General features: G+C 67.5%; 1 protein-coding gene across 1 annotated transcript; it reads right to left on the bottom strand.

Moving 5' to 3' along the window:
* Positions 1–343: 343 nt before the first annotated feature.
* USP43 (ubiquitin specific peptidase 43) lies at positions 344–9,331 on the bottom strand. The gene is made up of 14 exons (XM_066332431.1): positions 8,804–9,331; positions 7,538–7,678; positions 5,711–5,811; positions 4,294–4,386; positions 3,960–4,095; positions 3,766–3,889; positions 3,103–3,265; positions 2,882–2,993; positions 2,627–2,730; positions 2,213–2,290; positions 2,008–2,137; positions 1,533–1,881; positions 1,141–1,281; positions 344–942 (listed from the first exon to the last, which is right to left on the bottom strand). The coding sequence occupies exons 1-14, from the start codon at positions 9,329–9,331 to the stop codon at positions 344–346; spliced, it is 2,799 nt and encodes a 932-aa protein (XP_066188528.1).
* Between the last annotated feature and the right edge of the window lie 2,710 nt (positions 9,332–12,041).

The raw sequence follows: 12,041 nt of genomic DNA on the forward strand, positions 1-12,041 counted from the left end.
TCCCGGGGCCATCACTTCGGGACCAGGTCTGAAACCCCCAGCTAGGGATGGTCCTGGTTTGGAACGCTTCTGGGTCAGGATCTGGGGTGCCTCGGGTCAGGCAGGAGCCCCCATGTCAGGGTTCCATTTGGGAGCCTCTGGGTCAGGATGCACTGGTTTGCTCTTCCCCCGGCTCAAAAGTCCCTGGACTGGGAGCCCCAGATCGGGATGTCCCCGCCCGGGACGTTCCTGGTTTGGGATCGCTGGTTCAGGCACCCTTGCGGACAGCCCCGGCGGGGGAGCTCCCCGAGGGTTCAGGACGTGCAGTCCAGCTGCTGGGGGCTGATGCCCCTCCATCCACGGCTCAGAAGCTGGACTCGGGCACGACCGAGGGGAGCAGGGGCCCGGGGGGCTGCCGGCCCTTCTGCAGGGTGGCCCCGGAGGGCCCCCGGGAGGCCAGGGGAGGTCCCCCCGCACCCCTGCCCAGCGAGGCGGATCTGCGCAGCGCCCCCTCGGGCCGGGGGGGAAGGCTGGCCGAGCTCCGTGACCGGCCCAGCGCCGAGGGGCCGGGGGCCCGGCGGCCCGGGGGGACACCCGCTTCCCCCCGCGGCACCGCGGGCCCGGGGCTGCGCGGGGTCCCCTCGGCGCTGGCGGCCCGGCGGAGCCGTCGGGGGGCTCGGGGGGGCCCCGGCTCCCCCTGTCCCGGCGGTCCGGCGGGGGCGGTCCGGACGCTGAGGCTGCGGCCGTGCGGCCCCTGCAGACCCCGCACCGGGGGCCGCGCCTCGAACCCGCCTGCGGGAGAACCGCGGTCAGCGCGGGCGGGGGCCGCGGGGGGCCCCGGGGTCTGAGCGTCCTGAGCCTCACCGTTCTCCGGGCCGGCGGCAGGGCCCGAGGGGTCGGGGTCGGCGCGGGGCTCGGAGGCGGCCAGGCGGAACACCCAGTGCCCCGCGGCGGCGGCGGAGCCTGCGGGGAGCGACGGGCGTGGGCCGGGGACGGGTTGGGGGGTGTGCGCACCCGTGGGGATGGTGCCGCAGCTCTGTGTGCACACGTGTGCAGGGGGCAGAGGCAGGTGTGTGCACACAGGTGCGGCTCACGTGTGAGACCACGCGGCAGTGCCCCGCGGCGGTGTCGGGGTGCGGTGGGTGGGGATTTGGGGCTCACCCGTGCCGGAGCCGGCGGCGCGGCGGCGCTGGTAGAAGAGAATGTAGGCGCTGCGGGTGCTCACCTCGGCCTCGCGTACCCCCTCCACCCGGCTGTCGTCGTAGCTGTACCAGCGCCCGTCCAGCGCGTTGCAGCAGAAGGCTGGGGGCGAGGGACAGAGGGTGAGGTAGGCCGGGGGCTCTGTCCCGGGGTGCCCCAAGCCCTGGGGATCAGGGGGGACCAGGAGCCGCACAGTGCAGGGACACACCGGGGCAGTCGGACGGTGCTGGGGGGCACACGCGGTGCCCTGCCTGCCCTGGGGTGGCTGCAATGCCATCCCGCATGTCCCCTACACCCCGGCTCCCCTCTGCCCTGTCCCACGGCATGCCCCTGTCCCCGGTGTCCCCGCTCACCGGTGTAGTGGCCGCCCTGCATGCTGCCGTGGTGGTTGCAGACGGCGTACAGGTCGTACAGGTGGTCGCGGGGGCAGGCCGGGGGCAGGCGCAGCGGGGGCTGCCAGGGCGCCCAGCGCCCCAGGAGCTGTCCCCCGGGCTGTCCCCGCTGGGCCACGTGCGGTGCCATGTCCAGCCCCCGCAGAGGGAACCTCACCAGCGTGGTGAGCTTGTGCCGCTGCTCGGCCACCTGCCGGAACCGCTTCAGGTGGATGATGAGGATGTCGGGCAGCGTCCACAGGCTGAGCTTCACCGTGCCCTGCTGGGGCACCTTGCAGTGCGGGCAGCGCCAGGCATCGTCCGGAGCCAGCTGGGGACACCACGTCACTGCCACCTCTCTCCCTGTCACCCCGCGCCACCTCGACAGGCACCCCCAGCACCGCAGGCACCAAGAGCCCCTGTGCCAGGGGTGGGCAGTGCCCGGGGCTGCCCGTACCTGCTCCTCCTTGGTGTAGAGCTGGAAGCACTCGTCCAGGGTGCAGCTGTGCTGCTGCCCGTGCACCTGCTGCTGCCACCGCACGCTCTCGGCGTCCTGCACCGCCTCCTGCTGGAGGCTCCCGAACAGCCTGGGGGGGACTCGTCACCAGCGGGGGTGACCCGCGTGCCGGGGTGTCCCCCCAGCCCCGGCACAGGGCACTCACCGCTCTTTGGTGCTCATGTCCCACTCCACCGTCAGCCTCACGTGGGGAGGGCCCCCGGCCCCGCTCAGCTGCAGGGCCCTGAGGGGAGGACAGGGTGAAATGTCCCCAGAGACCCTGTCCCCATGGGGACACCTCCGTGCCAGCCCGTGGTGGCAGGCAGGGACAGCCACCACCTCCCACAGTGAGAACGCCGGGCCAGGGACCCAGTGGTGGGGGAGCAGGGTGACCACCACTGTGACTACCCAAAGTGTCACCACTGGCCATCCATGGAGACACCGGCCAGCCACAGGAACACCCTTTGCCACCCATGGTGACAACACAGGGACACTGTGCCCACTCATGGTGATGGCACTGGCCACCCCCCAGGGGTTGAGGGGACATTCTGGGGACAGTCCTGTCCCTGCTGCTCCTTACCTGTCGATGGCAGGGTGGCAGAGAGGATGGGGATCCTGAGGGGACAGGTAGGTGCAGGGGGCTGAGCCTCCAGCCAGGCGGATGCGGAAAAGGACTCCCGAGCCCTGTGAGGGAGAGGGGCCTGTGGGGTCACCAAGGGACAGGGACCCCCTGCACAGCAGCTGCGCCTGGGCAAGCCAGGCTTGGGGCCACAGGGCAACAACAGCCCCCAAAATCTGCTGGCTTTGAGGGGTCAGGGTTGCTCCCTGAGCTCACCTGTGGCCTGACCTCTCCCCGCAGGACCCCCCTCAGCTGGGCCAGGATGTTCTGCTGGAGCTGCTCCCAGGAGACGCCGCGCTCCTCTCGCAGCACCAGCGGCGGCCCAAACCTGGGGACGGGCAGGGACACGTGGCTGGGTGTCACACGGGTGGTGAGTGCGTAGGGCAGGGCAGCGTGACAGACGGGTGACAGGCAGGTGACAGGCAGGTGACAGGTACCTGGCGAGCTGCGGCCCCGTGCCCGCTGTGTTGCAGAGCAGCAGCAGGATGCGGCCGCCGGGGGCGCGGTGCAGGCAGTCGGAGGAGCGGGCGGTGCTGGGCAGAAGGCGTGGCCCCTCCGGCCGTGGGGCTGCCGGGGACGCGGGGAGGCTGCGGGGACACCCTGCAGGGCGAGGGGCTCTCGTTACTGCTGGGTTAATTAGCGCCATGGCCCTGCCTGACAAAATCTTTCCCACCAATCACAGTGCAGCACGCCTGCTTCCACCGATCGCTGCCAAAGAGATCCATTTCCCACCAATCCCAGCAGAGATCGCCTCCCCCAGTCCCGATGGGGTGCAGCTGCCTCTGACCAATCGCAGCGATGACCGCCCCACCAATCCCAACGAAGGGATCCATTGCCCCACCAATCCCAGTGAGGGATCCACACTCTCTCACCAATCACAGCGAGGGATCCACACTCTCCCACCAATCGCAGCAAAGGACCCACTCCCTCCCACCAATCCCAGTGAGAGATCCACTCCCTCCTGCCGATCCCGGCTAGGGATTCATTCCCTCCCACCAATCAGAGTGAGGGATCCCGCGCCCAGCGCCAATCGCGGGCCCTCGCAGCCAATCAGCGCGGGCGGCCCGGCCGCCGCAGCCAATGAGAGCAGGGGGCGGTACCTGCGCGGCGGGCGGGCGGCGGCTGGAAGGCGTACACCGGGCCCGCCTCTCCGGCCGCCGCCAGCGCCTCGGGGTCGGCCAGCGAGCGCAGGAATCCCCGCGGGGACAGCTCGGCCAGGATCACCTGCGGCACGGGACGGTCCCTCAGCACCCCGCGGGGCCCCTCGGTGCCCCGCCCCGCCCCGCCCCGTTACCTGCTCCGGGGGGACGCGGCCCTCCCGCGCCACCATCTCCCGCAGGTCGGCCACGGTGCCCAGCAGCGGCACGGCCAGCCCCACCCGCACGAAGCGCCGGCGCTCGCACTGCAGCACCAGCGTGACGTTCAGAGCCCTGGGGACGCGGCGGGGACGCGGCTCAGCACCGCCGGGGTTGCCCGTGCGGGCGCGGCAGCTCCCGATGGACGCAGCTCCTGGGGCAGTCACCCGGCCGCAGTGCTGCCGCCACCGCCCGTGGTCATCATTTACCCCAAAATATGCGAATCGCTGCGGCTGGAGCTGCCGTCCCCCGCGGGGTGGATGCGCGGCTCACCTGGTCTGGCGCAGCGGGATGGGCAGCGAGATGCACAGGAAGGGGTCGAAGGTGTTGCTCTGCTTCAGGCAGTGAGGGCACGTCAGGGAGGACCTGGGAACGGATGGGCAGCGTCACCGGAGCGGGCACAGTGCCCACCCTGCGGCTGCAGCGCCCTGGCTCCGGTGCTGATCCCAAATCCATCATCCCAGGTAGCGCATGTCGGGTTCCACTCCCTGGGTCCCGCATCCCACAGGGCTCGGGTGGCCCCAGCAGCCCCGAGATGTGCATGAGCTCCCGGCAGAGACTGTCCTGCCTGCCCAGCCCAAGGTCTGTTCACTCGGAACACAAGGAGGGGCTCCTGCAGTGCCGGGGAAACCAGAGTGAAATGCCAGCGCTGGGAGTCTCCCACTCTCATTCCTCAGTGTGGCCTCCGAGGGCTGGCAGAGCCTGGGGCAGCTCCTGGAGGTTTTGGGGTGACCCCAGGGACAACACCCCCGGGAGCTGGGGGGAACAGGGCCGTGGTCTGTGGGAGGAGCAGAGATGGACAGCAGGAGGACATCTCCTTGTGACTGCCTCCAGGGGAGGCACTGCTGGTCCCCTGCCCACCCCCAACAGCCACCTACTGCTGCTTCCTCTTAATTCTGGTTTGGGGCCTTTTGGGGGCCTTTTTTTTTTTTTTTTTTTTTTTTCCTGTTGGTTGGTTGGTTTTTGGAGGCTGGGTTGTTTGGTTTTTTGGTTTGGTTTTTTTAAATTTCTTTCTGCCTTTTTGTTCAACAAAAAGGGGAAAAAAAAGAAATTAAAATCCAAACCAAAATCCTGAGTCCTCGCTATTTGTCACCTTGAGGAGCCACTGAGCTCCCTGGGAAACAGCCACACAAATTAATAAAACCTTTAGCGCACAGACGGCTCTGGCACGTGGAACAGGGATAATTAAAGTGCCCTTTTTCATATATAGGGCGAAGGATTAATTGAGAGAGGAGGAAGGGCTTGTGATGCCAGATGTGTCCCCTGCTGCCTGCAGTGCCATGGCTTGGGGACACCATGGCCTGAGCATCCCACGAGTCCCAGGCAGATGAATGTCTGGGGTGTCCCACAGAGGGGCTGGGACAGTCCTGGGTCCTATGACAGAAGCACAGCATGGTTTGGGCTGTGAGGCACCCTCAAAGAGCTCTGTGTGCCATGGGCAGGGACATGGCCACACTGCCACTGCACCAGGTCACTGAGAGCCCTGTGCAGCCTGGCCTTGGACACTTTCACATGTTTGTACGGGAAGGACCTCCCATGGCTGGGGTGGGTGGGGTGGATGGAGGGATGGAGAGATGGATGGATGGATGGATGGAGGGATGGATGGAGGGATGGAGATCTGCATTTCATCCCTTCCCTGGGCTCACAGTGCCCACCCAGTGCTCACAGAAGGACAAAGCCCCCCACTGACCTGTACTGGGCCTGGAAGTGGCTCTGCACGAAGCTCTGCCCACGGGGGGGCTGGGTGCCTGGGGGGGACCTGCTGGCACCGCCGCTCCCGTCCTTGCCAGGCTGCAGGGGCAAGAGACAAGTGGTGAGGGAGGTGACAGGGTGAGGGACATGTCCTTCAGGGTGTCAGGGACACGTCCTAGTGAGCCAGGCCCAGCTTTGGGGTCCCTGTGGCACGAGGATGGGCTGAAGGTGGTCTCTGGCACTCTCTGCCTGCCTGGCACTGCTGTGCCCCCCAGGCTGCCCACACACCTGCTCCGGGGGAACTGCGGGGGGCATGGGACAGCATGTGCGTCCGTGTGTCTGTGTCCGTGTGTCTGGGTGTGTGTCCGTGTGTCCACGTCTGTCTGTGTGTCCATGTGTCTGTGTGTCTCTGCATCCATGTGTGGGTCCATGCTTCCATATGTGTGTCCGTGTGTCCGTGCGTGTGTGTGTCCGTGCACGTGTGTGTATCCGTGCGTCCGGGATGAGCTCCTGGAGCGGATGTGCACATTCTCGTGCGTGCTCCCGCCCCAGGGAAGCACGGCTGGCTGCGAATTCACCGCGGGCAAACCACCCGGCCCCGGGAGGGTGCCCAGCACCGGCCGTGTCCCTGCGTGTTCCCCCGGCATCTGCACCGGCAGCAAGCCCGGGCATGGCTCCCAGCGCGGCTCCTGCCCCACCGAGCGCCGGCACAGCACCCAGCAAGCCCTGGCAGAGCACCCAGTGTGCCAAACTCGGCACAGCCAGCCCCCAAAGGCACTCAGCGCCCCCCCCCCGCCTGGCACGGTGCCTCGCTGACAGGTGAGATATCCCCCAGGGACCCCAAGAGCTCCACTCCTTTGGAGACAGGCCCACTGGGATGTGACCGTGTGACACAGCCAAACCTGCCCGCTTAGGGACATGTCCCTGCCTGCCCCTGCCCTGGGACTTGCCAGGAGCCCCCATGCCCACGCTGGGGACAGGAGCTTCACCCCTGGAGCCTGATGGGAGATGAGAGGCTGCAGAAAGGAGTGTCAGTAAAAAGCCCTGGGCAGTTTTGGGGTAAGACAGCGACTTTCTGGTGTCTCAATGAGTAAGATTGAAAATCACTGAGGATTTTGGCTGGGAGGTGGATTTTCCTCAATGCCATCTGCTGGCACCAGGTCCTGCTGAGCCTGACGTGTCCTTAAGGTGTGCCTGGCACTGGGGTCCATCTGGTGTGGCTGAGAGGGGACCTGGATGGTGTCTGTGCCCTACAGGGCCCCCAGAATACCCCAAAATCCAAAGGGATACTTCTTCCTCCTCCTGCTCTCCTGGCAGCCAGGCCTTGGTCCTCATTTTGGTCCGTCCTCCTTCCTCCTACCCCACAGCTCCCTGCTGGAGGAGACAGGGAGGGCCAGAGGAAGGGAGGGCCAGGGCCAGGGCAATGCCCGAGTGCAGATGGATTGAAGAAGACTTAATTACTCATTTTGCCAGCAGCAAAGCTGCCGAGCTGTAATTACAGCGGGCTTAGCCGGAGGCAGGCAGGGACGGGGGGGGCTGCATCTCCTCCTCGCCAAGGACCAGGATGGCCCCAGAGCCGGGATGCTTGGCTGCATGGGCTCCTGCCGACACCCCCTCACTGTCCCAGGACCCCAAGCCCTGCCCAGCCCCGCAGCACTCGGCTCCCACCACCCTTTCACCAAAGCACAGCATCCCCATCCCCACCGGGGCGGGAGCCGGCTCCATCCCAGTGCCTCGCAGCGCATCCCGGTGTCCCTGGTCCCAGACCTGGCCCGAACGCCTCCCCCCGAGCCGGGGCGTGCGGCCACCCCGCGGGGACACCCACCTGCGCGGGGCCGCGGCTCTGCTGCGCGGGGGAGGCGGCGCCCAGGTCCTCGTGCATTCGGTCCAGCAGCCAGAGCAGGAACTCGAGCGCGTCGTGCTGAGCGTTGCCCCGGAACTGCGAGCTGTGCTTGGAGACGATGTTCTGCAAGGCACGGGCGGGGCGGGCGCTGAAGAACGCTCTTCCTCAGCATCCACCCCAAAACCATCCTTCCTTCACCCCTGGAACTGCCCCTGCCCTCGTCCTGCCTCTGCAGGGACATGCCGGCCACCGCGGGCCAGCAGAGCAGTGGGGACCCCCAGCACACGCAGCTGGAACAGAGGCTCTGTGGTGTCCCAGGAGGCGACACAGGGAGGACCGCAGTGAAGTCCAGATGGGCGAGTTCAGCCATGGGGACGTTCAGGTGCCACTGCCCCGTGTACTCCGATGGCATCAACTCAGCGTAGCCCACCCCAGGGCCGGGCTCGGCTTCCCGGGAGCTGCCCCCGGGCGCTTTGCAAAGTTCAATGGCAGCAGCAGTTTATTGGCAGCACCGAGGAAATGTCACTCGGGCAGGGGACACGTGTCCCTGAGCGTGGGGAGCTGCCGTGCCAGGCTGGATATGCTGTGACGCCCCCGTCCCCGGGCACACTGCCATGTGCCGGACAGGGCTGTGACACCGGCTCGGGGACAGAGCCTGAGGCCGCTGGATTTGGCTCCCGGGACAATATCCTGCCTTAGCCACCGTCACAGCCAGCACCAGCTCACCCTCACGGCTCTGTGGCACGGCCGGGAGCTCAGGGGACAGCAGCCAGGCCAGAGGGAGGTGACAGCAACAGGGCCGGGGGTGTCTGGCAGGGCAGAGTCCATGGGGGAGGATGAGGCAGGGGAGTGGGTCCCGGGGAGCCGGGAAGGGTGTCAGTGGGTCCCGGGGGCCGGGAAGATGTCAGTGGGTCCCGGGGGGCCGGGAAGGGTGTCAGTGGGTCCCGGGGGGCCGGGAAGGGTGTCAGTGGGTCCCGGGGGGCCGGGAAGGGTGTCAGTGGGTCCCGGGGGGCCGGGAAGGGTGTCAGTGGGTCCCGGGGGCCGGGAAGGGTGTCAGTGGGTCCCGGGAAGGGTGTCAGTGGGTCCCGGGGGGCCGGGAAGGGTGTCAGTGGGCCCCGGGGGCCTGCAGGGAGCTGTGAGCGAGCTGTGCCGGGCGGTGAGTGCCGTGAGCCGGGTGTGCCGCTGCGAGCTGGGGATGCCGCTGGGGGCCGGGGTCAGCCGGGGCCGCGGGGCGGGGCCGCTCGGTACCTTGAACTCCGCCGAGAGCTGCGGGGTGTAGTCGCGGGTCCAGAGCGCGCGGACCAGGGCCGCCAGCCGCTGCGTGACCTCCCCGCGGGCGCGGTACCGGCCCAGCGCCAGGCGCTCGGCCAGCGGCGCCGTGTTGCTCAGGCACTGCACCACGGCGTTCATGAAGCAGGTGTTGCCGTGGTTCCGCAGCCCCTGCGCTCCCGGCGGCCGCTCCCCGCAGCCCGCCTCGGCCCCCGCCGCCGCCGCCGGGGCCGCCCCGCCGAGCCGCCGCCGCGACCCCCCCCGGAAGCCGCCCTCGTCATCCTCGGGGACGGCGCGGCGCCCCCCGCGGCCCCCGGCCAGGCGCGCCCAGGTGCGGAGCAGCCGCCCGGCCAGGCTGCCCAGAGAGCGCAGCGCCCGCCGCCGCCGCCCGGCCCCCGCCCGCGGCCGCCCCGCCGGGCTGGCCCCGCCGCCCCCCGCCCGCCGCCGCCGCCCGGGGCCGCCGCCCTGGCCCTGGCCCTGGCCCTGCCCCGGCCCCGCCGCGCTCATGGCCGCGGGCGGCCGCCGCCCTGCCCCGGCCCCGCCGGCCCCGGCCCCGGCGCGGAGCGCATGGCCCCGGGCGGGCGCTGGGCGCTGGGCGCCGCCGGTGCCGGTGCCGGTGCGGGGCCCGGAGGGGCCGGGCGGGAGGTTTTGTGCGCGGCCGGCTCCTCCCCCGGCCGGGCTGGCTCGGGAGAGGGAGAGGGAGACGGGAGGAGGAGGGAGAGGGAGCGGAACGGAGGAGGAGCGGGCTGGGGGGGGCAGCGGGGAGGTGCCGCTGGCGGCCGTGCCCCGCCCGCCCCGGTGTCCCCAGCGTCACCCCGGCATCAACCGCCTGCCCCGGCCCTCCGCGGCCGGTATCGCCAGGGCTGAGCCGTCCCTCTGTCCCAACACCGCCCCGGAGCGCCCCGGCCCATCCTCGTCCTCAGCCGGGCTGAGCCATCCCCGACCCCGCGGCTTCCCCGCCGCTGCCATCCCTGCTCCGCCAGCCTGCCCTGCTGCCCTCAGCTTCACCTCAGGGTGTCACAGCGTCACCTCAGGGTGTCACAGCGTCAGTCACCTCGGGGTGTCACAGCGTCACTGGGAGACGCCCCAGCTCTGCCGCCCCTAGGCGCTGTGAGCTGGGATAGCGGGACCATGGTCACCTCTGCAGCCTCCACGCTGAGCTTCGGAAACAAAAGGACAGTTCCTTTGCACAGTGACAAAACGGGGGGTTCCAACCCGGTGCTGCCACAGTCCGGAGCCTTTGGCCACCTCCTGCCCACCCCACACTGGTCGGCACCACACCCTGTTTGGGCTTAGGGGAACGGAACAGGGGGACAGACGAAGGGTCAGGAGCTGAGGTGTCCCTGGGCTGGGGTGTGAGCTCGGGGGTGGTGACAGCGTGGTGACCTCCCAGAGGGATGCCAGGCTGGCAGCCAGAGCTGTGGTGGTCACGGATCGGGCACAGGGCCGTGTGTTGCCTCTCCAGTGATCTCAGGCTAAATCCACGCCGTGCTGCCGATGCTGAGCAGATGGAGAGGGATCAGCCGCCCGTGGATCCCCAGGGGACGGCTCCACCGCGAGTGGCCCCGGGCTCGGGAGCTGCTTATCCAGAGAGGAGAGAGGACTGAGCCCGGCCGAAGTTTCCTCCCGCCCGCAGCCAGCCCTGGTTGGCACGGGATGTCCCCTGAGGGCCCGGCCGGGGTCACCCCCTGTTTTCCCCAGGAGCGAGCAGCCGCCTTGGAGCTCCCACCCGGGGCCACCCTGGGCACTCAGAGCCTTTCCTCCTGGGGAGATGGGAACGGCGATAGGAGCAGCCCTGCCGGGGCTGGTTCCACCCTGCTCTGCCCGGCGGCTGCTCCAGGCTGGGGGATGCAGCCCCTGGCCCTGCTGAGCCCCACCGGCACCGCGGGGGCTCCCAGCTCCCATCCTGCCTGAGGAAAGCCGCTGCAACTGCCGGGGCTCAGGGAAGTCTGGGATGAGCTGAAATTGCAGCTACAACACCCCCAGGCTCAGAGGTTTGAGCTGTCTCTGCATCCACTGCCCAAGTTCATTTCACAGAATCCTCCTGGCCAGAGCTGTGAAATCCATCATTACAAAGCCAATGGATAAAATGCTCCTTTGGGAAAAACATCCTTAAAATCCCTTCTCCTGTCCACAGGTGACAATCCATAGAGCAGAGCCCTGCGTGTTCTCTGGGACGCCTGGCAGGTTCCTGGCCCTGCTCCAGCACCACCCACCGCAAACCCCACTGCAGACCCCGGGGAGATGGAAACCGGGATCCACCAGAGCGTTTGGGGAGGATGTGAGGCTTTTCCTCTCCGGATTCTCTAACAAGGGCAGGTTGTGCTGCCTGCAGCGTGGGAAGAATGGGTTTATCTAGAGCAGCTCCCCGCTCACTGAAGAGAAAAGCACTTGTTGTTTCTCTCTGGCCGGTTTTGGCTGGACACTCGTGCCCGGAGCATCCCGTGTGAGCCAGAGCTGCAGGGAGGGAGAGAGGGAGCCCAGGCAGGGCTCGTGCTGAGCTGGGGGAACCAAAACTCCAAAGCAACTCCTTGATGAAGGTGGGGAAAAGGCTGAAGGGAAGTGAGGGGAGTGGAGAATCCAGGGGCAGGAGCTGAACTGAGAGTTGGATCAGAAGCTGGTGTTTGTTGGAGGAGGGTGGATGGGGAGTCAGAGCTGACAAACACAGCCGAGGGAAATGGTATAGAACGAGAGAGTGAAACGCAGACATGTCAAAACCCCCAGCCTGCCAGGATTAGCAAGTGCTGGGTAGTAAAAGCATTTTTCCCGGGATCCTGTCAGCCCCCGCGAGATGCCAGTGCGGGAATTCTGACAGCACACCACTGAAAACTGAATCAGTGCCTTTCCAAGCACAGGCAGAGGCATCCCGTGGCTGTCAGTGCATCCCAGCCGGCCTGGAGCAGGCAGAGGTGCCTTTCCCACAGGTAACTCCAGTTCATTCCAATTTGAGGCGATTTGCACACCGGAGTGAGCGTCAGGAATGCTCACCGTGTGAATCTGCCTTTCAGTGCCATTGTATTTGTCATCTTCCCTCTTTTTCAGGTCATTCTGAACGTGATGCCTTCGTATTCAGGCTAAATCAAATATTTATCAACGCTGCAGCATCCGGCACTGCTGGATTGCGTCAGCACTTTCTCCCTAAAATGCCTTTTTTGGGATCTCCTGGCTCTCTCCAGCTCCTGCCTCTCAAGCTGCCATTTCCTGCTTCGGCTTCAGA

Source organism: Sylvia atricapilla, chromosome 18 (assembly GCF_009819655.1).
Source record: "Sylvia atricapilla isolate bSylAtr1 chromosome 18, bSylAtr1.pri, whole genome shotgun sequence".
In the NCBI taxonomy this organism is placed as follows: Eukaryota; Metazoa; Chordata; class Aves; order Passeriformes; family Sylviidae; genus Sylvia; species Sylvia atricapilla.